The sequence below is a fragment of the Purpureocillium lilacinum genome (assembly GCF_023168085.1).
Source record: "Purpureocillium lilacinum CBS 284.36 DNA, scaffold_6, whole genome shotgun sequence".
NCBI lineage: Eukaryota > Fungi > Ascomycota > Sordariomycetes > Hypocreales > Ophiocordycipitaceae > Purpureocillium > Purpureocillium lilacinum.
The window spans coordinates 1,946,968-1,973,025 of record NW_027072116.1 but is presented as its reverse complement, the minus strand read 5'-3'; the positions used below and the strand labels follow the sequence as shown (position 1 = coordinate 1,973,025).

Sequence of the window (26,058 nt, the reverse complement as noted above, 5' to 3'; positions counted from 1 at the left end):
ACTCGAAAGGGACAGTACCTTGGTTGAGGGCTCTGGAAGCACTCGAGGGCAGCTGAGACAGGCCGCATATTTGTTCCCTTGATATGAAAGATGTTGTCCATTGACAGACGGGACTCGCGTCAAGCAGTCTCCTGAGAAATGTGCTAGAAATCTTCAAAAGACTCGTGAAACAATGTAGTAAATGCAGAGCCCGCAGACCGACCCGTAATCCCAGTCAAAAAGGAAACTGTACAAGATAACCGTTACATGCGAGGGAGCACCCGCCCAGCTGGATGCTGCACCCCGTATACTACTCGGCCGGGGTAGCCATGTCAGCTCTTCTGCCAGGCTACCACTATGCGCATTCAATCCATGCCCGTTATGCTCATCTCATCAACCGTCATTAATCCCTCAGCTCGACGAGCCACAGGTTACTATACTCGACTCCCTCTAGCCGCTGCACATGACGCAGGACTCGGGGTTCTCAATGCTGCCTGCCAAGTCTGTTAGTGTCCGGCTTCGTTCACGAATTATTGGGGCCTCTTACAAGCAACAACGGCATCAGAGTAGATGTCGCGTTCCCTCTCCTCGCTGTCCTCGTCCTTGTCTTCAGACTGAGCACCAGCAGGCTTCTTGCCGGGCTCGACCAGTTCCTCGTCGTTGATCTTGTCAGAAGGCTCGGTGGGCAGCACCCTGGGGCTGTCGCCATCATCGACATCGGCCTTGATGGTCGAGGGCTTGTTCGGTGAGGCAACAACCCGGGGCTTACCCTCGGCTGCCAAGGCAGGCGGCGGCGTCGTGCTAGGCGTCGGGATGCCGTTGGAGCTCAGCGAGTTGCCCGCCTCCTCCTTCAGGTATGAGGCGCGGGGCACCGCCGAGGGAGAGGACATGTAGCTGGTTCCCGCAGGAGCCGTGCGCTTCTTCAGCACCCTCTCCTTGCCCACGTTGGTGTCGGCGACCTTCAGAGCCTGCTGGTCGACAGTGAACTGAATGGGTGCCGCAGCTGCCTGGGTGCGCAGGTAGTACATGCCAGTCTTGAGACCCAGCTTCCATCCGGTGAAGTGCATGCTGGTGATCTTGCCCATAGTGGGATCCTTCATGTGAATGTTGAGGGACTGAGACTGGTCGATGAAAGCGCCACGGTCAGCCGCCATCTGGACGACATGTCGCTGCGAAATCTCCCAGACCGTCTTGTAGAGAGTCTTGATGTCGGCCGGGATGTTGGGGATGTTCTGGATGGAGCCGTTCTCCGCAATGATGCGGTTCTTCATGGCGTCAGACCAGAGACCCATGTCGACAAGGTCCTTGAGCAGCCACGGGTTGACGACCTGGAACTCGCCAGCCAAGACGCGACGCTGGTAGATGTTGGACGTGTAGGGCTCGAAGCACTCGTTGTTGCCCAGAATCTGCGAGGTGCTGGCCGTGGGCATGGGGGCAAGCAGCAGACTGTTGCGGATACCGTGCTCCTTGATCTGCTCCTTAAGGCTGTCCCACTCCCAGAGGTCGGAGGGCTTCACGTTCCACATGTCGAACTGAAGAATGCCCTCGGAGGCAGGCGAGCCCTTGAAGGTCGAGTAGGGCCCCTGCTCCTTCGACAGCTCCACCGACGCCGTCAGGGCGGCATGGTAGATGGTCTCAAAGATCTGCTTGTTCAACTCCCGGGCCTCTGGGGACTCGAAAGGCAGGCGCAGAGCCAAGAAGGCATCGGCAAGACCCTGAACGCCGAGACCGATGGGTCTGTGGCGCATGTTGCTGTTGCGAGCCTCCTGGACCGGGTAGTAGTTGACGTCGATGATGCGGTTCAGGTTGCGAACAACCACCTGCGTGACCTCGTGCAGCTTCTTGAAGTCGTAGCAGCCCTCCGTGTAATCAACGAACGCGGGCAGAGCGAGGGAGGCGAGGTTGCACACGGCGACCTCGTCGGGGGCGGAGTACTCGATGATCTCAGTGCACAGGTTGGAGCTGCGGATGGTTCCCAGGTTCTTCTGGTTGCTCTTCCGGTTGCAGGCATCCTTGTACAGCATGAAGGGGTTTCCGGTCTCGGTCTGGGCCTCCAGGATGGAGTACCACAGCTTCTGAGCCCGGATGGTCTTGCGACCCTTGCCCTCACGCTCGTACTTCTCGTACAGGGCCTCAAACTCGTCGCCGTAGCAGTCGGCCAGGCCGGGGCACTCATTGGGGCACATGAGAGTCCAGTCGCCGTTCTTCTCGACACGCTTCATGAAGAGGTCGGGAATCCAGAGGGCCAGGAACAGGTCACGAGCACGGACCTCCTCCTTGCCGTGGTTCTTGCGCAGGTCAAGGAACTCAAACACGTCGGCGTGCCACGGCTCCAGGTAAATGGCAAAGGCGCCGGGGCGCTTGTTGCCGCCCTGATCAACGTATCTGGCCGTGTTGTTGAACACGCGGAGCATGGGAATGACACCGTTGGAGGTGCCGTTGGTGCCGGCAATGTAGGATCCGGTGGCACGGATGCGGTGCACGTTCAGGCCAATACCGCCAGCCATCTTAGAAATCATGGCGCACGTCTTGAGGGTATCATAAATGCCCTCGATACTGTCCTCCTTCATGTCGACGAGGAAGCAGGACGAGAGCTGTGCCTGGGGAGTACCAGCATTGAAGAGTGTTGGTGAGGCATGTGTGAAGAATTTGCTGGACATGAGGTTGTATGTCTCAATGACGCGCTCGATGTTGTCACCCCAGATACCGACAGCAACGCGCATGATCATGTGCTGCGGGCGCTCAACAATCTTGCCGTTGAGCTTCAGCAGGTAGGATCGCTCGAGCGTCTTGAAACCAAAGTATTGGTAGTTGAAGTCGCGGTCATAGACAATGGCGGAGTCGAGCTCCTCCTTGTGCCTCATGACGCACTCGTACGTCTCTGTCGAGATCATGGGTGACGCCTTGTCATTGCGGGGGTTGACGTAGTGATACAGGTCACTGACGACGGCAGACCATTGCTTCTTGGTCTGCTTGTGGAGGTTGGAGACGGCGATACGGGCCGCAAGGATGGCATAGTCGGGGTGTGTGACGGTCATGTACGCGGCCGTCTCGGCAGCCTGCGAGGGATGGATCGTTAGCCGCGGTACAGACTGAAGAGACAAGAGGTTGACGTACCAGATCATCGAGCTGAACGGTCGTCACGCCACCGTACACGCCGGAGATGACCTTCTGGGTAATGGCAACAGGGTCAACGTGCTCCGTGTCCAGACCGTAACACAGTCTGGAGACGCGAGCAGTGATCTTGTCGAACTGAACGCGCTCCTGGCGCCCATCTGATTCTGGTGTGAGCTGATGATCTTCCATGTCTGAAGGGGAGCAAAGCTGAAGCTGCACATACCGCGCTTTCTGACGAACATGATGACGGCGACGCGGCAAGGTCGGCCGGGGGTGGTGGCGAGGAGGTGAAGACGACGAGGAGAAATGCAATGCGGGGGCTCTTTGCTGCGCGTGTCCTAGAGAACAGGCAGCTGCCACGATTGTAAAGAGCTTGCAGGGCCGTCAAGAAAAAAGACTGTGAATGCCGCAGGTGGGATGTGCAGGATCAAAGGACGAGGTACGCGTGTGTCGATGGCGGGACGGAGGTTTTAAGTGAGGCGCGTGTTTTGCACGCGCGACGCCAACCCGCTTAGCGCGACAACAACTGACAGCACGTTCCAGCAGCCCCAATCCATTAAACTGGCCCCGCGCCGCCTCAGCCCATCCGAGCGCCCGCCCGCCCGGCACAGGAACAAGGGGGAGGCAGGGATCCGCCGGCCGCCCAGGCGACGCCCTGGAGATTGTTTCTCGGAGACCGATCGGTCACGGCGAATGCTCGAGCGTGCACGGCGAGCGAGAGGGGCGCCTCGGAATTCCAGCGGCCGTTTCCCTGGGGATCCGTGAGTCTTTGTTCGCCCCGTTGTGTTTTTTGGCGTGGGTCGAGCGTGTCGCGCATCCCTACCGCACTTAAATGGCTTGCAGCTCCGTGGCGGCGCGCGGTCACGTGCAGGGCGGCGTCATTATTAATTGTTTTTCCACGCATGCCCAAGACTGACCGCTGCCCACGTGACCGTGTCGAGTCTGGACAGTGGGCCGCCCAAACTGGTGCGGCATCTGGAATTAATACAACACGCTACTCTTTTGAGAAGTGACCGAGCAAGGCTCAACGAGGCCTTGTCATGACTTTGTGACTCAATAACGAGAACGAGAACAGTTCTTTCCATGGCGTTGTGACTCACCTATCTCTATGTTCTCAAGACTATTTCAACACAGAATCGTCTCGCGCCCAAGTTCATCTCTTTTCCGTCAATCACTTTGCATCGCAACCATGGCTTCAGAAGCAGCAGCAGGCCCCGCGCCTGCGGGCGCGACGTATACGCCGAGATATGCGGATGTATGTCTCAAACGACCATTCAATTTGAAGACCTGACCTTCTGACGCCACATCATCTAGTAGATTGGCATCAATCTAGCAGACCCAATCTTCCGTGGCAAATATCACGGCTCTCAAAGGCACCCCGATGACCTGAGCGCCGTCATCGGCCGGGCGCGGGAGGTGGGCTGCACCAAGCTCATGGTGACGGGCTCCGACTTTCAAAGTTCTCGAGACGCGTTGAAGCTGGCAGATGAATACTGTGAGTGGTCTCTCAACTCACTGCGCCAGTATCACTCCCGGTCTCACACCATCAATAGCCGGAACAGTCTTTGCAACCGCAGGCATCCACCCCTGCAGCAGCTCCATCTTCAGCTCAGAAGGGCATCCTAATGGAAATGGACATTCGATGCCTTGCGACCCTGACCCTTCAGCCCCTGTTCCTGAGCACCACTCGCCCTGTCCAGACAAATCGTCGAGCATCATTGCAGATCTCGCGAGTTTGCTGGCCGATGCCAGATCGTCCGGGAAAGGGCATCTCGTGGCATTGGGCGAGTTTGGTCTCGACTACGACCGCCTGCACTATTGCAACAAGGCAGTTCAACTACACTCGTTCAAACTCCAACTCGAACTAGCCGCCTCTCTCTCTCCTCAGCTGCCGCTGTTCCTGCACTCAAGAGCTGCGCACGCCGACTTCGTGGCGTGTCTCAAGACTGCCTTTGGAGACAAGCTGGAGAGGTTAGAGAAGGGGGGCGTAGTCCACAGCTTCACCGGGACGCCCGAGGAGATGCGCGAGCTCATGGACCTGGGCCTCTACATTGGTATCAACGGATGCAGCTTCAAGACAAAGGAGAACTGCGACGTCGTCAAGGAGATTCACCTCGACAGGCTCATGCTGGAAACCGACGGACCGTGGTGCGAGGTGCGGCCTAGCCATGAGGGCTGGCGGTACCTGATCGAGAAGACGGCGTCCGAGGCACCCACTGCGAACGGATCGGCGACACCATCCGGGCCGCCTCAAAAACAGCCCAAGAAGAACCAGAAGAAGGAGCCGGAATCCTTTGAGCGCTACAAGGTCGTCAAGAAAGAGAAGTGGCAGGAAGGTGCCATGGTCAAGGGCCGAAACGAGCCGTGCAACATCGAGCGAGTGGCCAAGGTCGTTGCCGCCATCAAGGGAGTGGAGCTGGAAGAGGTGTGCGAAGCGGCTTGGAGAAACACGATACAAGTCTTTGGACTCGGCGAAGAGAGCTAGACATCATTGCGGCATGTTCAGGGGTATCATTGCATATAAGTAGAAGTCATCAAACATGAGCGGTCCCGCGTTGCTTGCATCAGAGTCCTGCGCCCTTGTGGCCCCTGATCCGTCCGTGCCTGATGACTCCTGTCGTGACGCCTGCTTCTCCGGTCATCCAGCCGGGCATACGCTCGCCATCAACAATGCCCGCTTCAACCAACTGCCGGATGCCAGCAAACACATGCGACCCTACAAAGGTAACCTTGACGGCTGGTGTCCACCGGGAGGTATCCTCCTCGTCATCGATGGCATCGACATCGGCGCGGGCTTGCCGAAGAACAGCGTCTACTTTGCTCCGCCTTCGGTCGAGCGGTTGCTCGTCGGCAGTCTCCTCTTCGTCACCTGCCTCCTGGCCTCGGACTGCGCCGCGAGACGCAGGGAACGGATCTCGCATCAAGAATTCGGCCCTCTCCACCCCCGTGCCGTCTGTGACTAGACCGCTATTTCCAAAGCGGGCCTTTGCGACCATTCTCGCTCTCTTGGCTTCACGCTGTTGCTTGGATGACGTCGCCCCCCTCTTCTGAACCGCCCCGAGACGCGGGGAGTCCTTTGACAACGGAGGTGTCGGCAACACAGTCTCCAATGGAGACTCCTTGGCTTTCTCGTCCGAGTAGATGCTCCAACCGCCACCACACGCGTTGCTTCGTCCGGGCCCGCGCTTGTCGAGCAGGGCAGACAGGTTCCTGCTGGTCAAGCTCGACCCCTTGAGTGTGTACCGCTGTCGGGGTCGGGACAATGCCTTGGGAACTCCATTGACTATGAGAGTGTGCAAGCTCTTGGAGTCACCGGCGCCTCCCAGGCCCGTGGATTGCGGTCTGGATATATAGAGCGCGGGAGAGCCATCTGGGAACGCCAAGTAGACTGTTCGAGATGCGCTAAAATTGGCCGTGGCGTTGGAGGAATCCCCATTCGCCATGGCCAAGCCGGTGTTGTATGGAGAGTCGATGACGAAGATGCGGAGTAGCAACAAGGGAAGATCCTTGGGGCGATAGAAGTGGTAGTGTGCCTTGACGTCCGGCAGAACTTGGTGTTGAAGATTCTGGAGAAACGTTGATGGATGGAACCGCGGTATCGTCAAGCTCTCGTGGTTGATCTTGCGTAGCTCCTCTTCGCCCTCCGTGGATGGCGGCTTGAGGGGTAGGATGCTATACGCAGTCCACTTCTGAGAGGTGGGATGCTCGTCAAAGTACGAAAAGTCCACCATGGCGAGTTGGAAAAGAGTGAGGCCATGCCGCCAATCGCCCTCCAGGATGCGGCTGGCAACATCTCGCTTCGAGCCCTTCTGTTGCTGCATGTCTGAATAGAGCTCCCGCAGCTCGTTGACGGAGCGACATGGCGGATACAGGTCGTCGGGATCATCTTCGTCGTCCTCGATTGTACCGCGTCTTCGCTTGAGATACGGGACTGCGTTGGCAAGAGAGTTTTCGTCAAGCCAGTCGAGGACCAGTGAGATGAGTGACTCGCGTGACAAGCGATTGAGAGCCTTGACGACGGCCGGGTTGGACGACTCGACACGGAGAGATGATGGCAGCCGGGCCTTGGTTGGGATTGAGAGCCGAGCCATCTCCAGAGCCGTTGCGCGTGCGCAGGCCAAACGAAGAGTCAGGTGCAACAGGCAGATCGCTTAAGCTTCACGGGTACTTGTCAATTGCCATGAGAACCCAGAGTGCAGTCAACAACCTTGCGATAAGTCGGCTCGCCCCACCAGGACAGACGCGACTTCGATTCCATGTCCAGACGCGTCGCCCACTGGCTGTCAGTGGACGGATTTGAGTGGTGGGTGGATGAGTACGTAAGCAGACTCAGTGACACGTGACATCGATCTCAGCCAGCGTGCCGACACCTCCCGAACGGCATCGAGCAATGCAGACGCGCCGCCATGGTCTCTTCAAGCAGACAACACTAGCACGAGACCATCTGCGCTAGCGATCCCAAATGATCATGAACGCATCCAGGGGTGCTGGAAGTCTTCTGCTCGGGATCGGGCGATGCTTTTTCCTGGCCGGTGGCCGGCTGCACTTGCCCGCTTGAGCAGCGGACCGCTGGTCAGGCATGTGCGCGGACCCCGGCTTCAGCCCCGATCTCACCCACGGGCACCCACGGGGCCCAGATTTGCATGGTTGCGTGATTAACTTTTGGTGAGGATCATCGGACCGTAATGATCCAGATGCAGGGTCCAGTGGCGGCGGCTGGACAGTTGGATGGGCTTCGCCTACCACCGGCCGCTGCCCAAGGGACCGTACGAAGTTGGCATGCCGTTCTGCGCAACCGGACAAAGAGACGTGTAGGTCTGGCGGCAATGCTAAGAAAAAACCACATCATCAAGACCAGCACGCTTTTCTGGTCGGATTAGTGAAAGCAAGCGATCGCGGATCTGCTGCACAAAGTCAATTGCTTCATCCAGGCGTCATCGACACATGTGCTCCGCCCGCCGTTGCGCCTGGAATTAGCCGCTCAAAGCCCTGCGCTGCGGCAGTCCTCGGGGACCGGCGCAACCGGCGGCGGCCTTACGGGCAGCCCTGACTGTATGGGCGCGGCTTGGCTGCCATCCGCCCTGCTGGAGGTACGTACCCCGTTCTCGTAGTCATGACTTGGACAAATGATAAGAAACCGTGCCCGGCGACTCGACCGCTGATTGGCGGCCCGGCCTTGGACCGGTGGACGACAGGTGGGGGTCCAGACTGTCGATTGTTAAGCACGCCTTTTGCGCCCCGCCTCTGGTCGTCCGCGCCTGCGAACGCCTGCGGGCGCTTTCGGCTGCCCCTCGGCTTGCCCATTCGGCTCTGCCTGGCGTGGCCTGACAAAACTGCGCACGACTCACCCCCACCGCCGGTCCGGCCCCAATCCTGCCTCTCGACACTTCCGCCACCAGTCGTGAATCCTCGTCCTGTCAACAACCCATCGATCTCGACGACACCGTTGACCGCGAAATCCATCAACGACGCATCGCCGCGAGCGAGATACAATTGACGGCGACGACTACCGTTTGTTTCGAACATCCGTCTACGACTGCGAGGTGGCTTTATTCTAGGCGGCGCACGCAACCGCACACCCCGCGCTCGCACCTCCGGCCATTCCACAGCCACGACGGCATCGCCGAATCGAACACACGCTCGCTTTTATGGGCACACGATACTAGTCCTTCATCCCCGGTAAACGACAAATCGCATCATCATGTCGACATACAACGGACGGCACGGTCCCAACGTGTCGCAATACCTGCGGGACCTCAACACCATCAGTCCTCAGGACACCACGGCCCCTGAGGAGGGCTTCAACATGGAGGACGACCTCTCCCTCTTCACCAACACCCAGTTCTTCGACTTCGACTCTGGCCAGAACCTGGACTACCAGGCCCAGCCTATCAAGCCCGATGGCAAGAGCGCCGGCCGCCACAGCTCGAATGCGTCCGACGAGGCGACCACGGCCGCGCCGTCGGTCATTGGCGACATGCCCAACCTGGACTTTATGTCTGGTGAGTGCCGAAATATTTCATACATCTACCTGCGTTCGCTTCGGCAAACCGTTCTCGTTCCTTCCCCTGTCTGTTTGAGCGAGCCTGAGCGGCAGCGGTAACCGCAGCCGCTTTTGGCGGCGAGTCCCCTGCGGGGGCTGCGATTCCCTGCCGTTGCACTTGCCCAAAGCGCAAATCACACAATATGCACCCTTGATTTCCCTTCCTCCCCCCGCTGCAGAGTGCGGCACTGGTCTGCCTATCAAACGAGGATGCGACCGTGTCCGCGCGCTGTTTTGGCCTGCATGGAGTGTTGCACATCTGGTCGGGTGGGGCATCTCACACCAACCACATGCGGCTGACAAATGATCCGCGATGGTGCAATTCCTCGTGATCTGCCGCTCGCGGGTCCTTATCGGACGTATGGTGAAGCGCTATCAATCGGCGCTGCCCGCCTGCGATGGCCTCACAGACATGCACCCTCCCCTCTGCGGAGCCCTGGGCCTTTCCGGGGAATTGTCTTCTCTTCCAAGCAATGGTTGCGCCGCGCATTGAGTGGAGCTTTCCTGGCTAACCGCCTCATCCACCAGGCGACTTCAACTTCACCGAGTTCAACAACGCTTATGCGTCCCCGTCCATGAACACCTTCCCTGATGGTGCCTCAACTTTCCCGCCGCTGCAGCCCAACCACGCCGCCGTCCAGGCCCACCAGTCGCAGGCCCAGTTCCGGCAAGGAGCTGCCCGGCCCGCCGAGAAGCGCAAGGCCGAGGCCATGACGGCCCCGACCCCGCAGCTGAACTTTGAGGAGGCCTCGCGCGTCGCTGCCGAGGAGGACAAGCGGAGGCGGAACACGGCCGCCAGCGCTCGCTTCCGGATCAAGAAGAAGCAGCGTGAGCAGGCCCTGGAGAAGTCGGCCAAGGAGATGACGGACAAGATCACCTCGTTGGAAGGAAAGGTGTCGCAGCTCGAGACGGAGAACAAGTGGCTGAAGAACCTCCTCGTCGAGAAGAACGAGGGTAGCGACGACATCACCGCCCTCTGGAAGGAGTTCACAAAGCACGCCACGGAGAAGACCAAGGCCGCGTCAGCCGCGTCCGAGGCTGCCAAGGAGGAGCGGTGACCTCGAGCAAAGCGGGTCTGGGCCGGAGGTGTCTGAGCTGGACCCTCCGGCGGCGTTGTGCGGTTCAGGCGTTCTTTGCTTCGAGGTGAAAACGGTCGGCAGGCGGGCAGACACGCTGTGGGACAACCGAGAACCGGTTGGCAGTGGATGACGTGAGGGTTATATATCACCATATACATGACGGGAGGAAGCGCATAGAGAGCCTACGGGCCCGAAGCGGATGAGTTATTGTTTGCATGAAATACATGAACGTTTCAATTGTTGCTAGATGAGCCGTCGCCGCCGTTTTGCGATTCGCGAAGAGTAGCCAGCCGAAGCTTGTTGCGCTTCCCCAGGATCCTGAGCGTGTTTTGCCTCTCAATGTCGGTCATCTCTGCCCAATTCGATATCCGGGACATGGTGCCGTCCTGGTTGACCACGAGGGGTCCGAGCGCCCCGAGCTTGACGGTCGTGCCCTCGCCGCTGACGTCCAGGGTGGTCACGTCGCTGCCTTCTCCCGGAGCCGGGAGCGCCTTGTCTGCCGCCGCAGTTCCAGCTGGGCGCTCATCCTGGCCCTGCTCGGTGTCCTTTTCGGGCTGGGCCGGCTGCTGCTGCTGCTGGGAAGAGGAGCTACTCCAGGACGCGGTTGATGCCTCGCGGCTGGTGGTGCGGGAAGACATGTTGACGAGGCTGAGGAGAGAGGCTGAGGGAGTGGCGGCGCGCGCGGTGACGGGGCGGGCGCGGGAGAGGCGAGCGATGGTGGTGCGGGCGGCGTGGCGGGCGATCTGGGACATTGAGGAACGGTCGGGCGAGCCCGGCTGAGCTGGTAGGGAGGCAGGCAGGCGGACCTCGTGCGGGTGTGGTTGTCGTGGTCCTGCAGGTTCAACTCGTAGATACGGGACCCCTGAAGCGAGCGGCGTTGGAGGCGGCGGCAGCACCGTTGCCGAAAAAACGAGCGTGTGTTCCAGCCGGAGCGGGCGAGCGAGCGTGAAATTTTCTGAGCGACGCCGGGCCGATTGAATCGGGGCGAGGCGTTCGTCGTATGCACGTATGTAGATGTGCGTAGATGTACGTACTTGACAGGACGTGGGTTTTGAGGCTCACACGAGGAGGTGTGTGGTGAGGATGAGTCGAAGTCTCAGTTGGTCGTGTTGCCTACGTCGTCGGCGAGCATGCAGTCGGGCGTCTCCAGTGCTCCACCATAAAAACCGCCCCCACGGCAGCGAGGACCCCCTGTCGCCCACTGGGGAGGGACGGGATGGAAGACCCTAGAAAAATGGATGGATGGATGGACGGATGGGATCGCGGGAGCGCCCGCATCGAGCGGCGGGAGGACTGCAGGAGGTGATGCACACACACACACATCGTTTCACGACATGTCTGGATTCCATCCATAGGTGGCGAGATTTCGCGCAGAGAGGAGGGCAGGGAAGTGTTCAATTTGTTGTTCAGCTGCTCGGTATATATGCGCGGGCGCCGAAAGGAGCTGATGGCAATATATCGCGTTCAGCTATGAATAGTTACTAGCGAGCAAGCAGTTGCTTCTCTCACACATCTCACGGCAAGTCATGATGCGCGTCGGAGGAGGACCCGGCGGCGCATTAGCAAGTAGGCAAGCAAGCAAGCAAGTAAAGCGCGCATCGGATGCAGGTCAACACGACGGGGCGACGGCGGCGGGCGCGCGCACGGCGAGACACGCATCGGATGAAATCTCACGAGGCACATTTCGCGCAGTGCAGCGCAGTGCAGTGCAGTGCATCGCAGCGCAGCGCAGCATTGTACAGTACAGTGCAGACAGACGGGGCTGATCTGGACGTGTATCCCTAGTAGTAGGGAGTTACATGCGCTGTCCTTGCTGCAGAGTCGCGTATCACGAGAGCAACACGCGACACTCGGGATGCCATCCCAGAAGGGTTGCTCACCGAGACGGAGGGGTGGCAGGCATCCCAGGTGAGAACTAGAAACGGGCAGCGGCGCCGGAGGTGAAGCGGACGGACAGCAGGGGACCGACCCTGGAAGCCGCTGCACTGTTGGCGGTTGACCGTTGGCTGTCGAATGTCGACGCTGGCGGTGGTGCAGAGGTGCTGACGGCAGTGCGCCCATCAGCCGGGACGGCAAGGGAAGCATGTCTACAAGTAGTAATTGCCAGCCTTGCTGCGGCGCATAATGGCCGATTTGCATATCGCCCCTGGCATCTGAGGGAATTGCAGTATACAGGGGATCCTGACAAGATTGTAAGTGCGCAATGTCTGCTTAGAGTCGATCCGGAGGACCTAGTGAGGCCCTTCGGGCTCAACCGGAGGAAGCATCAGACAGAAACAGACACCGCCTCTTGTTTTTCCCTCTCGGGCTCTCTCCCACAACCCAGCGACCCACTGCGGTCCCCCTGGAGCCCAGCGCTAATATGTTAGCTTCAGGTCTTCCCCAGCGAGAGCTCTCCTAGGGTGACAGCGGCGCAAATGCCGATGACAGCTGCCTGCCTGAGGTGCCCGCCCCGTAACAGTGGAGGGGGTGGCCGGGGCACGATTCTTCGCTACAAGCCAAGGTACCTGTCATGGTCGTCGTCGCGCGGCATGCCGTGCCGACTTTGCCGCTTCATCATCGCTGCCCATCCCCCGGGCCGGGGCGCCCTGCAGAAACGAGAAACAAAGCGACGTCATGGGCGGCGGCGGCGGCGGCGGCATGCGCGCGTTGCCCTGCGTGCCCCCATGGAAGGGTAGGTCGGGTTGGGGCGTCGGTGTTGTGCGTATGCAACAACGACGAGCCCTGCAGAGGCTGCATCGGGGGGACGTGAAACGCCTCAAAGGGAAATGTTACGTGTTGGTTGGCCCATTGTGTCTGCCGCGGCGGGCGGCGACGCCGTGAGGTGAGGTTTGGCCAAAGTGCCTCATGCGGTACCCATGCACAGTATCGTACTGCACGGTAGAGTACAATACCATGCAGCAGCAGCGCCATGTCTTGTAAATGCAATGGCAGCAGCAGCCTCATCCGCTGCCAACGGTCAACTCCCCAAAAACGGTCGTCCCGACTCTCTCGTCATCCGCGCCGACGAGAATGAGACAGGCGGCCTGGTCTAAGCAAAGCCCGTTCCACCGACCAAGTTAGTTATCCCCAATTCTCGTATGGCGGCGCCCGGGAAGGGCTTCCCATTTTTTTACGCAAACATGGGGCCCATGCAGACGCCAGCGGGGGGGCTGCGGCGGCGGCGGCGGCGGCGGCGGCGGTTGACTAGGTGTGTGTGTTGTCGCCTAACGCAGAGTTCGGTGAAGCGGCCGCCCGCGGAGGGATCAACTGCCATACCTTGCCTGGGCTTTGCCTTGCTTTGTCCCTCTGGGTACGAACCTGAAGTAAAAATGTACTGTAGGCACGGGCTGGCCTGTTATAACTAGCACGGCAGCGACTCCTAGCATATTTACCTGTCCGAGCTTTCTTCCCTCCTCTGCTGCTGCAACAAAAAACCAGAAGCACCGCATGCCCTGATCGGCCTTGCCCTTCCCCCTCCAAGCCGACTGCGCGCTGCGCCTCTTCATCTTTTGTCGTTGCTTGCCCCCCGTCGCGCGGCTTTTCCTCCGCAAACTTGCAGCTCTCTGCTTGCTTGAGCTGGCTCCTCTTCCCTTGTCTACTATCCCAAGCTCATATTCGTCGACCCGTGGCGCATTGAAGAACCCCTCCTACCACCACCTCGCAAACCCCTCCCGCGCTTGAAGCCCGATCGATTCACCATGTTTGGCGGTCGCAAGTTCTCGGTGAACCGCCACACTGGCGTGCCGAAGCCGCTGATGCGCCGCTTCAGCGGCGTCGAGCCTTCGGCGAACGGTGAGTTCAAACGTTGTCCTGGCTGCGAAGCTGGAGTCTTGGGGCGGGCTGGAGGAGCTGGCGTGCCTGGGCTGGAGTCGCGGTGAGACAGCCAGCTGGGCCTTGGCAGAAGCTGTGCCCCTCCAACCGCCCATGGCGGTCTTGGCCGCTGTCGTGCGTCTCGCGCGCGGCGACCCCTCCCCCGCAGCAGCAGCAGCAGCTCTGGCGCCACTCCATGGAGGCGAACTTCACGAAACCGGTCTGTAAAGACAACAGTTGCTGACAGGCCCTCGTCCTTTCTCCAGAGATCCAGTCCAAGATCCATCGCCAGTTCCGAAACGCCCACGAGGGCCACCTGCCGCACGCCGGCCTCGACGCGAGCCGCTCCTCGACCGGCGTCGTCTGGTGCACCGAACGCGCCTCCGAGTATGGCTTCCTCGAGGAGCCCGACGCCTGGGCCAACCTGGGCCAGGGCGCCCCCGAGGTCGAGGATGATATTTCTGGGTGCTTCAAGCGGCCCGAGACGATCGACATATCCGTCGCCGCCAGAGAATACGGCCCCACGGCCGGCATCCGGCCCCTGAGAGAGGCCGTCGCCAAGCTGTACAACGAGATGCATCGCAAGGGCAAGGACAGCCTGTACACGTGGGAGAATGTGGCCATCGTCCCCGGTGGCCGAGCTGGCCTGATTCGCATCGCTGCCGTGCTGGGCAACTCGTATCTGAGTTTCTTCCTGCCCGACTACACGGCCTACAACGAGATGCTGAGTCTCTTCAAGAACGTGCGTCTTGGTCGAAATGTTACTTGAACGGGGGTTGGACTGTCGAGCTAACACGGGCCAACGATGCAGTTTGCCGCCATTCCGGTGCCCCTGTCCGAAGAGGACGGCTACCACATCCACCCCGACAAGATCGCCGAGGAAATCGCCCGCGGCACCTCCGTCATCCTGACCTCGAACCCGAGAAACCCCACCGGCCGCGTCGTCGCGAACCCCGAGCTTGCGGAGATCCAGGACATTTGCCGCGGCCGCGCCACCTTCATCAGCGACGAGTTTTACTCTGGCTACAACTACACGAGCAACTGCGACGGCACCACCATCTCCGCCGCCGAGAATGTGGAGGATGTCGATGAGGACGACGTGCTCATTATCGACGGCCTCACCAAGCGCTTCAGACTGCCGGGATGGAGAATCGCGTGGATCCTGGGCCCCAAGGAGTATATCAGCGCGTGAGTCGTCTCACTAGCAAAGGCGGCAGCGGGGTTGCAGCTGACAAGGCTCCTTCTAGCATCGGCTCGTGCGGGAGCTACCTCGATGGCGGCGCGTGCCACGCCTTCCAAGAGGCGGCGATTCCGATGCTCGACCCTACGCTCGTGCAGAACGAGATGGTGCACCTCCAGCGCCACTTCCGGGTGAGTTGGCGCGCACATGCGCTGCGCTCGTGTCCCTTACTGACAGCCCTCGTAGGACAAGCGTGATTTTGTCGTCCGACGCCTGCGCGAGATGGGCTTCGTCATCAAATATGTGCCCGACTCGACCTTTTACCTGTAAGTGTCTCACGAGGCTGTCTCCTCACGTGAGATGGGTGCTGACACCCTCCAGCTGGCTCAACCTCGAAGGCCTGCCCGAGACCATCGCCGACGGCCTCAACTTCTTCCAAGCCTGCCTGGAAGAAAAGGTCATTGTCGTGCCCGGCATCTTCTTTGACCTGAACCCTTCGCGCCGCCGCGACCTCTTTGACAGCCCCTGCCACCACTTTGTGCGCTTCTCGTACGGCCCGAGAATGGACGTGCTGCGCATGGGCCTCGACGGCATCGAGCGCGTCGTGAACAAGTGAGTTGCCCCCGCTTCTGCCTTTTGGTGCTTGGGCTAATCACGTATGACAGGCACAGAAAGTCGAATTAGTCTAGTAGGGTAGGAGGGACGGGCTGTGTTGAAAGTGTGTTTGATCAGTATGTCACCGGGGGGACACTAGTCGGTAGCATGTTGGGAGAGTTTTGGTCGGGCACTGGTAGGTGCATTGAAGACATGTGTGATGAGGATGGTCGAGTTGGTTGTCGCTCTTGAGACGAGTCCATGTCTGTCTGTCATGCGTCGTTGCTGGGTCATTTGTCGCCATTGCCAAGGCTCTGTTGTGACAAGTTCTTAATTCCACATATCAGTCCACGGAAAACAACCCGGATGATTGAGAGAGAAAGCCGTGCCCGCAGCCTTGCCGGCCCATTCGTTTGCTCGGCCTCCTTTTCCGGTGTGACAGCCTCCCTTACTCCCGGATCTCGACGCCAGAGAGGGACAAGTGGACCAACAAAAAACAGGGGTTGAGATCTTGTTGCTCGAGATTATTGCCCGAATTGAATGCAGGTAAAGCAACACCGCGTGCGCCCTGAGGGGCACAGATCTATCTTATCATCTGGCATCCCGCAAGGCAGACGGGCCAAAGAGGGCTGCTGTTCTGACGTGACGTGTGACAGGGCGGGGGGGCTATGGTCCCGCGTGTGTGGCGGAAACAGCACAAGCACCGCCCCCCCAATGTTTCGACAGCCGCTCCCAGCAAACACGCTCGACACTGGACACCTGCAGGGTCCGGCCGTGTGGCTGAGCTGGGCGGGTGGGTGGGCGGTGCTGCGACGCCCCGACAGGGCGGGACAGGCAGGGGTCATTTAGCGCCCCCGGGGTTTCTTTGGGCTGTAAGTTGTAAGTCGTCTGGGTGCGAGTTCTATGAGACTGAGAGAGCCTTAGGGCCCTTGACTGAACCGCCTCGGTTCGAGCCCATGTAAGGCTTCGTTGTGCATGCACACCAGATGATGCCATTCACTCTCTCCATTCTCCATTCCCAAAAAGTCTACCTAACAAAGAGGGCGGCAGTGTGTATGTACCCCCCTCAAGCAAGATGTTTATAAAAGTTGGCAGGTCGGAAACCTGCCTGGCCTTTTTGTGACTTTTGGAGATATGACCATAAGTCTTGATAAAAGACAGGGGCTTGCGACGACAACCACAACTGTTGCGCAACACATCATCACCATCGAAGCAGAGATAAAGTGAAAATCGGAGAGATCCATCTGCCGCAGAGAAATTACTCTTACTCCTTCCCGCCGACGACATTCGATTCTGCCCAGAAACTCCTCTAGGTACCACAACCATGGACAAGCTCCGCAGTCTATCTCATCGACTGTCCCGCTCGGGCGACAAACGGCCACGAACGGAGAGCACCATCAGCAACGCGCGATGCGCCTCGTTCGGACACCACAACGCCTCCCTCACGCCCCAGGTACCATGTGCGTCTCCGCGCCCCAGTTCCCCCACCATAAACGCTCTTCCCGTTGACACGCAAGGAATCATCATCACAGCGCGCAGCGGTGCCGCCACGGAAGCCCCTCCGGCTTACACCCTCACGGGACCGCCCCCGGCGTATTCCACCACCAGAACCGCAGCAGCAGCAGCAGCAGCAGGAGCAGGAGCAGAAGCGCCGCCGCCGGAGCAGCAGCACGCATGCGAGTACACCATGGAAAACATGACGCGCGACGACGACCCGCACTACTTCCTCTACCTCTTCGACACCGTCTTCCTCGTCGACGACTCCACGTCGATGCTCGGCCCGCGCTGGCGCGAGGTCCGGTCGGCGCTGCGCCAGATCACGCCCGTGTGCACGAGCCACGACGACGACGGCATCGACATTCACTTTATGAACCACCGCTCGTCCGAGAACACTACCACCACCAACAACAACAACAACAACAGCGACGATGGTATCTCATCCCTAAGCGGCGGCGGCATGGCCCGCGGCAAGGCGCGCGGCGGGTACTACAACATCACCGACCCCCTCGCCGTCGACGCCCTCTTCCAGCGCCTGCGCCCGTGCGGCCCGACACACACGCGCGGCCGCATCGAGGACATCCTCGAGCCGTACTTCACGCAGCTCGAAAGCACAGAGAACGTGCAGGACGTGCGCCCCCTCAACCTCATCGTCATCACAGACGGCATGCCCGGCCCCTGCCCACGACACGTCTACAACTTCTCCGGCAGCAGCGGCTTCGGCAGCGGCTTCAACGGTAGCGGCGAGGCGGCGGCGGCGCACAACCCACACCTGCCCGACCCGGCCATCGTGCGGTACGCCCGGCGCCTCGACGAGCTCCGCGCCCCCGCGTGGCAGGTCGGCGTGCAGTTCTTCCAGGTGGGCGACGACGCGGCGGCGACGGCCTCGCTGCGCGGCCTGGACGACGGGCTGGCGCGCCGGCACGGCGTGCGCGACATTGTCGACACGCTCAAGTTTGGCGACGACGACTACAAGACGCTCACGGCCGAGGAGATTCTCAAGGCGGTGCTGGGCGCGGTGAGTAGGCGCCTGGATAACCAGAGCTGTGAGCGTGAAGGGGCCGGACGGTCCGGGCGTCGAGCCTCTCGGCCCTTGCGTCGTTGATGGTGATTTGCAGTGCCAGTATATGGTATATGAGGGAAGAAGGGTGATTGCCAATTTTTCTCAGCCTCTTTGATGGCATGGGCTGTAGGATGTGGACTGAAACTGACAATGTTGCTTGACATGGAAAGTATAGCGAGGGGCGGACTTAGATGGGCGTCCTCACAGACATTAGAGACCTTTTCATAGACTTTGCGACCTCTGCAAGGGGGACAAGTGTACGGATAGAATAAACAATATGTAATTGTGGACCTATTAAAGCCTCCCGAGTCGTAGCTACCTTGTCGTTGGTCAAACGTGTCTGTAGTCGAGATAGACGGCGAATACACAAGCCTATTCCGCCCGGAATACGAGCCTCTTCGTCTTGGAGATGCTGTAGATGAGGCTTCTATGCGCCTCTCCGGCGCTTCTCTACGCCCCGACCGCTAGTTCAACGCCCAACCCTCACGTCAGCCCAAGTCTTTCACGTGCACCCTCAGCGTAACGCCAAGTGTAGGTAAGGTTCCGCCGGGGTCGAATGCCTGGCGGCGACTTCAGTCGCGAGTAGCCGGTTGGCGCCAATGAAATCTGATCTTCCGATGTTGATAGGAGTAAGTCCCCCCATGCGTTGTGAATAATATGCCTGATAGTGAACCGCTTTGGACCATCTCACCACACGTTTGTCGTGTTGTGGGATCGAGTGTCGTCATGGGATACAGCTTCGGTCCTGGCGATCGAGTCTCACGCTTTTGTCTCTCCCAAGGCCCTTCGCAAAATGACGGAATGACCAGCTTGGAGAAATCTTCTCCGAGTGCCAGGGCACCAACCAAGTAAAGAAAAAGGAAAAGAAAAAAAGAGAAAAGAAAAAGTCAGTAAAGTGAGAGGTCCCTGCTCCCTCTCCAAGAAGAAAACTATCGTCCCGGTCCTGAAACCAACTGCTCCAAGATCTCTTCTTATGGCAAGTCTTTCCATCGACCGTCTGCTCTCCAAATGCCGTGTCCAAGGAAAGGCAATGAGGAAAACATGACCAGTCACCTGTCGGCCGTTCAAATCGCATCCTTGCGCAGCAGAGCAGAGTGAACACCGATATCTATCGTACGCACCAACGCCTACTGCATGCAGAAGACATCGGCCAGCGCAATCGAGTGCGCCGAGATCCCCATGCCCGTCTCGTTGCGGCACGTAATGACGGGCGTCGCGACGAGCGCGACCCGAAAGTGCTTGGCCTGCAGCTCCGCGGGATCAGTGTGCGGCCAGATGGGCAGCATGCTCTGCGACGAGAAGCGGCTACTGATCTCGGGGAAGCGGAAGTCGAACATCAGTCGGCTCGTCAACATCTTGGCCGAGATGTCCCACGCAGACTCGGCCACGGCAGCGAGGTCGCACCGCGCCTCCTCCACTGCTGCTGCGGCGGACATAGCGCTGTTGATGCCACTGTGCTTGTTCATGAGCGGCTGGAGAGCTGCGTACAGCGAGCGCGTCGTCTCAGAGACGCGGGACTGGTGCAACGTAGTGCCTTGTTCGTTCCTGAGCACGTGGTTTATGATCGCCGCCTGGCGGTTGAGCAGGGGCTGGCGCGCTGACGACGGCTGACCTGTTGGTAACCATATAATGTCAGAACAAATAAGTCCGCTGTGAGGTGATACGTGAGAAGTGCCAAAAGACTCACCAGCCGTGGCCTCAAGCTCGTGGCTCAAGTCCATCAACTCACAAGTCGTCTGGCTGTCTGAGCCCGCCCACGCGACAGGCACCCACACGCGGTTAACGACATAGTCAATGATCAGGCGCGTCACGACGCATGCCTTGGAGTTTTCGTTGCGGAGGTGAAACTCAAGATACGACGCCGCCTCCAAATCGGAAAGGGGGCGGTACGTGGCCAGCAGCGTGTGCCAGAGACTCGTTCCCGCCACGTGTGCCAGGGGCCCGCGCTCAGCGTCCGAGGCGTGCCGCTCAACGAAGGTGCGGATTTTGCCGTAAAAGTCCATGATGCGCTCGTTCCACGCAGAGACGACCTGCGGCGTAAGCTGGTTGGGTGCCGCGGCGATGGGCCTGGCGAGGTTGCTGCTGGAGGCGCGGGACATGAGGGCAAACGATGGAGAGGGGGACTCAATGTTTCCGGCAGGGATGCTCTCCGGGGCGCGGCCGTAGCGGCTGTTGCTCCTGTTGCGGCCACCGGACGTGGGCGTCGTGACTTGGAGCTGGGAGCGGTGGCCGAACGCACTGCCAGGGCGGGTGATGGCCACACCGCCCTGAGGTTGAGCTTGAGCCGTGGCGAAGCTCGTCGAGGGGTACAACTCTGGCGCGGTGGGACGGTATCGCGGGAGCGGCTGAAAGTTGCCAGGTCCAGGCGCGGTGAGAGGCGCGAATGCTGAGTTCGTCACGTTGCTCGCGTTCCCTCCCGAGACGGCGCGGTACGCTTGCTGTCCCATATTCCGGGGGGCGAGGCGACGCTCCTGCGAGAGCGCAGAGGGTCCACGTGGAGGCATGCCTTGGGCTTGGAGAGCGTTTCCGAACCTGGGTGGTGCGAGAACGGGCGGCGAGCGAGCCATGGGCTGGAACGCTGTGGCAGGGCGGATCGGCACGTTCTCAAAACTTGAGCGGGAGACCAAACCCAAGTCTCGGGTCTGCCTCTCGAAGGCGCCGGCCGTCGAGTCATCCTCTTCCTCTTTGATGGGAGATGCGGTTCTCTGTGCGCGTGAAGTCTGGGCGGACTCTGAGGTGAATAGGGAGCTAGCGAGGGGAGTGCTGCTCGCCTCCTTGGCTCCCGGGGGGATATTTGCATAGAGCTGCCGTTCGATGCCGTCGATGGATGGGGCCAGAGCCTGCATATTCATGTTAGGCCCTAGACATTCGGTAGTAATGATGGTGCCGCTGCTACCCAGCTTGCTCACCTTGACTAGCTCAGCCTGGGACGGGCTCGTCTGCCAGGCATTCGTCATAGTATCCTTGATCACTTTCACCTCTGTCATGAGCTCTTCAAGGGCCGCCCCGGTCTTCTTGGCGCCCGCCTCCGCCTGTTCGCATTTGGTCTTCTCGGCAGCCAGCTCGGCCGTGAGCTGGCTGATGGTCTGCGCCTGGTCGTCCGTCCTGGCGCTCGCGAGGTTGGCCTCGATGCTGATGCGTGCGATGGCCTTGTCCGTGTCCTCCTGGTCCAGGCTCAAGGTCACCACCGCCTCGACGAGCTGCGCCGTCTCCTGGTTGACGAGTGTACCGACATCGTGGAGTTGGTTGGCGAGCGAGGCGGACTCAACGCCCGCCGGCGCGGTGCGGAGGATGGCGCTTTGCACGGCTGCGAGGATGCGCTGGATGCGCTGGCAATTTTCGAATGCGGGCTGTTTATGGTGACGATGTCAGCCAAGTGCTTTACGGTACCATGGGCAAAGTGTGACGATCCGGGAAGCGTCTAGAAAGAGGAGGGGAGAGAAGGGATTCAGACTGCAAATTACTCACATGTTTCTCAGTCATCTGGCGAAGCCTGGCGGCGCGAGCAGCTCCCGCGAGGGGCGTCGACGAAAAGTCCACCGTCAGCATGTCGTCGTCCGCCGTGGTGACGGTCTGGTCTGGCGTCCGAAGGCTCGCCGAGGGCGATCCCATGAGCGGCGCGCCGTTGTCGGTTCGCTTAGCCGACGAGGCGCTCGTATCGTCCGCAGTGTTTGGCATGGTGACGAAAGAAAAATGGGCACGCTCGAAGGGTGTCGTCGCTAACTGTCTGCTGAGTCGAAACGATGAAAGTCGTGACGTTTTTTTTTTTTTTGGACGGGCAGGGTGCCCCGGCGAAACTGGCTTCAATCTCGCATTAGCAGTCGCTTTTCATGGCCGTGAGAAATATGTAGAAATGATTTGGAGATGCTGGAGAGGGGGAGAGAGACGGTTTGTGTGCAGGAGGAGAGAACTGACCGAAATCTGGGGTCACCAGCCTGAAGCCGTTTGGAGAACTCTCGAGGCAGGCGCGACTGCGAACGAACCAAAAGACTGACTTTCGTAGGCAAAAGACGACAAGGCAAAGATGCCGAACCTTGCAGCTTCGTCCCGCTCGTGCTTCTTCCCGGCGCACGCAGGATGTTTGTCGACGTTTCTCTCCAGGGCAGGTGTTGCAGATGTGAGGGGAGAGAAACGAAAGTGATCAAACGGCAGCGAGCGAGAGGTGGTAAGGCGCGGGCACAAGGGCACCTCGCCCCAGGCCGTTCAGCAGAGCGTGCCCTGGCAAGCTCCCGCGCGCAGCTGCGAGCGCCACGGCCACCTGGCACACCGCCCAGGGAACTGTTCAGGCTGCCTGGCTGCCTGGCCGGTCAGCCTTCCCCCTTTGCCTGGGCAACGAGGCCGCCCAAGCTGTGAACAACTGTGCGGCGGCCAACCAACCATGCCACAAGCTCACTGGAGCCATGGCCCCTTGAGCCGACGGATGCGAGTGCGAGCCCATGCTGTGACTGTGATTCAGAGTGACTCAAGCCTGGAGCGAGCGACTTCGCTTGCAGAGGCGGTGGTGTTTGCAGTGAAACGGGAGTTCAACGATCCGCGATCGGATGCCACTTCGACTCGACATGGACCCTCTCAGGCCTGCAGAAGAGACACATCATCAGGGCAAGGCCACTGTGAAGAGCAGAGACGAATATCCGGTCTAGTGTCGGCGATTTTGCGACGCTATGAGGTGTACCTGTGAAACGCCTCGTTGAGACGTCGCCGACCGTGTAGGCCTGGCTTACCATGGGCGAAGCCTCATCGTGTCCTGTTTTGCATCAACCCGACGTGCCTTCAGCGGCGGGAGAATACCACCGGATGCGTCTCCGTCACTTGTACCCTCAAGACCGACAACACGGTGGTCCACGCACAACAGCATCAGCGGCCAAGGCAAAGTTGCTACTTTTGACATTCATTTCCACTGGAAGATTACCCTAGTCTTTGGGAATCCAAGCCTACGCCTACCCATTTAACCTGGAAGCAAAATTTCCTCCCTTGGCCCACGGAAGAGGCTCGCTCCTATGTGTTCGTACAGACATCAGTGTAACGGCATGTGACCTTGTCACATGAAAAAAGCCAGTTTCGTCTGGCGGTGAGCGTCAGGAGATCCCAAGCCCAGCCAGATCCCGGATGGTGTAGTGTACATTTGTACTTCGGTTCTGTCGCTTCTGTGTTCGGTTGTCGAACTGGGACGATACGCCGTTGGACAACGACTTCATTAAGGGGCCCCCGTTCAGCATTTTACCATGGAATGGCATCAAACGGGTATCAAGGTCGTGGCATCTGAGAGAAGCAATGTTAAAATCTCAGCCACAGACGACGAGTTGGCGGGTTGAGCGTCGCACGAACGAAAAGAAAATTGGGAATCAAACAGAGCACGCGGGGCCAGGCGGATGGATGCCTGGGCGTACTGGACACGAGCACTTAGTCAAGATTCCGCAGTAGTGGATTGGACGCTACAAACCTGCCGAAAACCTAAATGGAGCCGAAAACGGTTCTCCCCATTGTCAACGAGTTCATCAACATTAGACGGCTCGGGCGCGAGAGAAGATGCTGCTGTAAATGGCATCCACGACGGGGGATGCGTTGATCATGCGGCCTCCGAAGTAGCGTCCGTTGAGGCCCTTGATGGCGTTCTCGCCGCCTTGGACCTTGTCGAACTTGAGGTAGACCTCGCCGGGGGTGTTTCGGTCGACGGCAATGTGCACAACGCGGCCATACTTGTCCTCGCACTCGGTCTTGACGTCTTCTTCGAGTTCCTGAATGAACTGCTCGCTTTGCTCCCTGGGAGAAAGGTTAGCACCGCTTCACACTACGACAGGAAGGAAGTACGTACTCGGCCGGGTCGTACATGTTTCGCAGCACGATGCATCGGCTCGCCGTGTTGACATTGACCGGCAAGGGCTTGACGTCGACACGAGGCTTCGCAGTCTGGGCATCGTCTCTGCCACCGGCTGGCTCTTCGGTCCTGGCAAGCTTTCTCATCAACGCGTCTCGACTGTAGTTGTTGAAGTTCACCCCTGCGACATCGGTGTCGTCCAGAGCGCTGCCACCACCGTTTCGGTCATCACGACCGCCGGCGCGGTCAAACGCTGCGGTTGGGCCGCGGCCACCGGCACCGGAAAAGGCGGAGCCCTGGAAGTTTCCATTAGGGCCGTGGTTTCTGGCGTCAGCACCAGCACCGGAGCGCTCGTTGCCCAGGCCAACACGGATGGGGCGGCCGGCGAGCTCGAAGTTGTTCATCTTTTCCATTGCCTCTCGGGCGTTGTCAGCTTCCTTGTATCTGTCAAGCATATGTTAGCCTCTCATCGTTTCAAATGCAAGCGGATGGGGTTGTCCTTACTGCACAAAGCCATAACCCTTGCTGCGACCGTTGTCGTCCATGAGCAGCTGGGCAAAGTCAAGCTCGCCGAACGGTTCAAAGACCGCCTCGAGATCTTCCTGAGTCACATTGAAATGGATGTTGCCAATATACAGGCGATGGAAGGGGGCAGAGCTGGATTGACCGCCGTCGTCTGGCTTCTTGACTTGGCGGTTCTTCTCTGCCTCAGTGAGCTTCACAATGATTGGGATGTTTTCGAGAGGACGGCCAGTGAGTTGAAGAGCCTTCTGAACGGTCTCTTCATCCTTGAACTCAACATAGCCAACACTGATGAGCAGTGTGTCAGCCTAGATCTGGAGTGAAGTGCAGAGAGGGGGAAAGCGGACCCTTTGGATCTTCCGCTGACGCGATCTTTGACGATCTGCGCCTCGATGACGGGACCAGCGTGTTTCTCGAAGAACTCCTTGAGTTTGTGGGTTCTCACGCGGTTGGCGAGTTGCTGAACAAAGACGGTGCGGCTGTCACGCTCGTTGGGTGGGGGGGTGTTGGATTGGGCTTCGCGTCCTCTGCCGTGATCCGCAGGGCGGCGGTCAGAGCGGTCGTGGCGGTCTCGTCGGTCGTAGCGATCACGACGATCGCGGCGGTCACGGTCATCTCGATAGTGGCGACGAGGGGAGCGGGATCGAGAACGGCCACGTCCTCCACGGTAGTAGTCTCCGTCGCGTCGGCTGTGGCTGTTGTAGTCGCGACGTCCATCTCGGCTGCTTCGATTGCCGTGGCGGCTGCTGTTGCTACCAGTGTCGCTGCGGGCGCCATCGTTGCGGCGGTCGCGGTGGCGGCTGCGGTTGTCGTCACGAGAGCGGTCGGAGCCGCCTTTCTTGTCGTCTCCGGCGTGGCGTTCATCCTGCATCGCCAGCTTCTTCTCGTTGGCTTCCTTCTCCGTGGCGGCCAGCAAGGCCTCGACGTCCAAACTCGCCATCGTGAGCTGGCACTTGACAACGATCTGCTCTGGTGATCAACGACGATGAGCGACGTGAAGAGCGCGCGAGAAGAGAAAATGCCTCGATACAGGTGAGGATGTAGAGTGAGCTTTCGCAGCGGGGGATAGTGTGACGACCGAAAAGCGCAAGAACTCGATCGAGGGATGCGGAGGTGGTGTGTTGGAGAGGGGAGCGCGGTTGTGTTTGCGAGGTGGTTGACTGGGTCTTGTTGGAGGCAGGCAGGTGTGGGGCAGGGGTGTTCAGAAAATCTTGGATGGCTTTGGAAAGAGTGGAGACGGGCCAGTCACGTGAGGGGTGCCGCCTGGCCAGCTGCCAACACCCGCGCCCACCTGGTCTGGTGCGCGCAGCCCCCCGCGCAGCCCGTCACACAGCCTTGGCAGTCTTTGACATGTTCGGCGTTCAGCATCCGCCCAGC

General features: G+C 59.6%; 9 protein-coding genes across 9 annotated transcripts; 4 read left to right on the top strand and 5 right to left on the bottom strand.

Moving 5' to 3' along the window:
• Window positions 1-429: 429 nt before the first annotated feature.
• On the bottom strand, window positions 430-3,338 carry PLICBS_008510 (ribonucleotide-diphosphate reductase subunit rnr1; the record flags this gene model as incomplete). The annotated part of the gene is made up of 4 exons (XM_018323966.2): window positions 430-473; window positions 527-3,038; window positions 3,097-3,254; window positions 3,320-3,338. 4 exons carry the CDS (start codon window positions 3,336-3,338, stop codon window positions 430-432), a joined length of 2,733 nt encoding a protein of 910 aa, XP_018177145.1.
• Window positions 3,339-4,285: 947 nt separating this feature from the next.
• Window positions 4,286-5,581, top strand: PLICBS_008509 (uncharacterized protein; the record flags this gene model as incomplete). The annotated part of the gene is made up of 3 exons (XM_018323967.2): window positions 4,286-4,351; window positions 4,414-4,591; window positions 4,650-5,581. 3 exons carry the CDS (start codon window positions 4,286-4,288, stop codon window positions 5,579-5,581), a joined length of 1,176 nt encoding a protein of 391 aa, XP_018177146.2.
• Window positions 5,582-5,660: 79 nt separating this feature from the next.
• PLICBS_008508 (uncharacterized protein) lies at window positions 5,661-7,187 on the bottom strand (the record flags this gene model as incomplete). Its single annotated transcript, XM_018323968.2, has 1 exon — window positions 5,661-7,187. The coding sequence occupies one exon, from the start codon at window positions 7,185-7,187 to the stop codon at window positions 5,661-5,663; it is 1,527 nt and encodes a 508-aa protein (XP_018177147.2).
• Window positions 7,188-8,797: 1,610 nt separating this feature from the next.
• On the top strand, window positions 8,798-10,197 carry PLICBS_008507 (uncharacterized protein; the record flags this gene model as incomplete). Its single annotated transcript, XM_018323969.2, has 2 exons — window positions 8,798-9,098; window positions 9,668-10,197. The coding sequence occupies 2 exons, from the start codon at window positions 8,798-8,800 to the stop codon at window positions 10,195-10,197; spliced, it is 831 nt and encodes a 276-aa protein (XP_018177148.1).
• A 254-nt stretch (window positions 10,198-10,451) lies between these two features.
• Window positions 10,452-10,856, bottom strand: PLICBS_008506 (uncharacterized protein; the record flags this gene model as incomplete). Its single annotated transcript, XM_018323970.1, has 1 exon — window positions 10,452-10,856. One exon carries the CDS (start codon window positions 10,854-10,856, stop codon window positions 10,452-10,454), a length of 405 nt encoding a protein of 134 aa, XP_018177149.1.
• Window positions 10,857-13,898: 3,042 nt separating this feature from the next.
• On the top strand, window positions 13,899-15,806 carry PLICBS_008505 (uncharacterized protein; the record flags this gene model as incomplete). The annotated part of the gene is made up of 6 exons (XM_018323971.2): window positions 13,899-13,992; window positions 14,277-14,752; window positions 14,822-15,198; window positions 15,258-15,381; window positions 15,437-15,516; window positions 15,572-15,806. 6 exons carry the CDS (start codon window positions 13,899-13,901, stop codon window positions 15,804-15,806), a joined length of 1,386 nt encoding a protein of 461 aa, XP_018177150.2.
• Window positions 15,807-17,471: 1,665 nt separating this feature from the next.
• PLICBS_008504 (uncharacterized protein) lies at window positions 17,472-18,486 on the top strand (the record flags this gene model as incomplete). The annotated part of the gene is made up of 2 exons (XM_065601401.1): window positions 17,472-18,299; window positions 18,475-18,486. The coding sequence occupies 2 exons, from the start codon at window positions 17,472-17,474 to the stop codon at window positions 18,484-18,486; spliced, it is 840 nt and encodes a 279-aa protein (XP_065457473.1).
• Window positions 18,487-19,471: 985 nt separating this feature from the next.
• On the bottom strand, window positions 19,472-22,022 carry PLICBS_008503 (uncharacterized protein; the record flags this gene model as incomplete). Its single annotated transcript, XM_018323973.2, has 3 exons — window positions 19,472-19,956; window positions 20,032-21,694; window positions 21,813-22,022. The coding sequence occupies 3 exons, from the start codon at window positions 22,020-22,022 to the stop codon at window positions 19,472-19,474; spliced, it is 2,358 nt and encodes a 785-aa protein (XP_018177152.2).
• A 1,823-nt stretch (window positions 22,023-23,845) lies between these two features.
• PLICBS_008502 (uncharacterized protein) lies at window positions 23,846-25,621 on the bottom strand (the record flags this gene model as incomplete). Its single annotated transcript, XM_018323975.2, has 4 exons — window positions 23,846-24,104; window positions 24,157-24,603; window positions 24,664-24,969; window positions 25,029-25,621. 4 exons carry the CDS (start codon window positions 25,619-25,621, stop codon window positions 23,846-23,848), a joined length of 1,605 nt encoding a protein of 534 aa, XP_018177154.2.
• Between the last annotated feature and the right edge of the window lie 437 nt (window positions 25,622-26,058).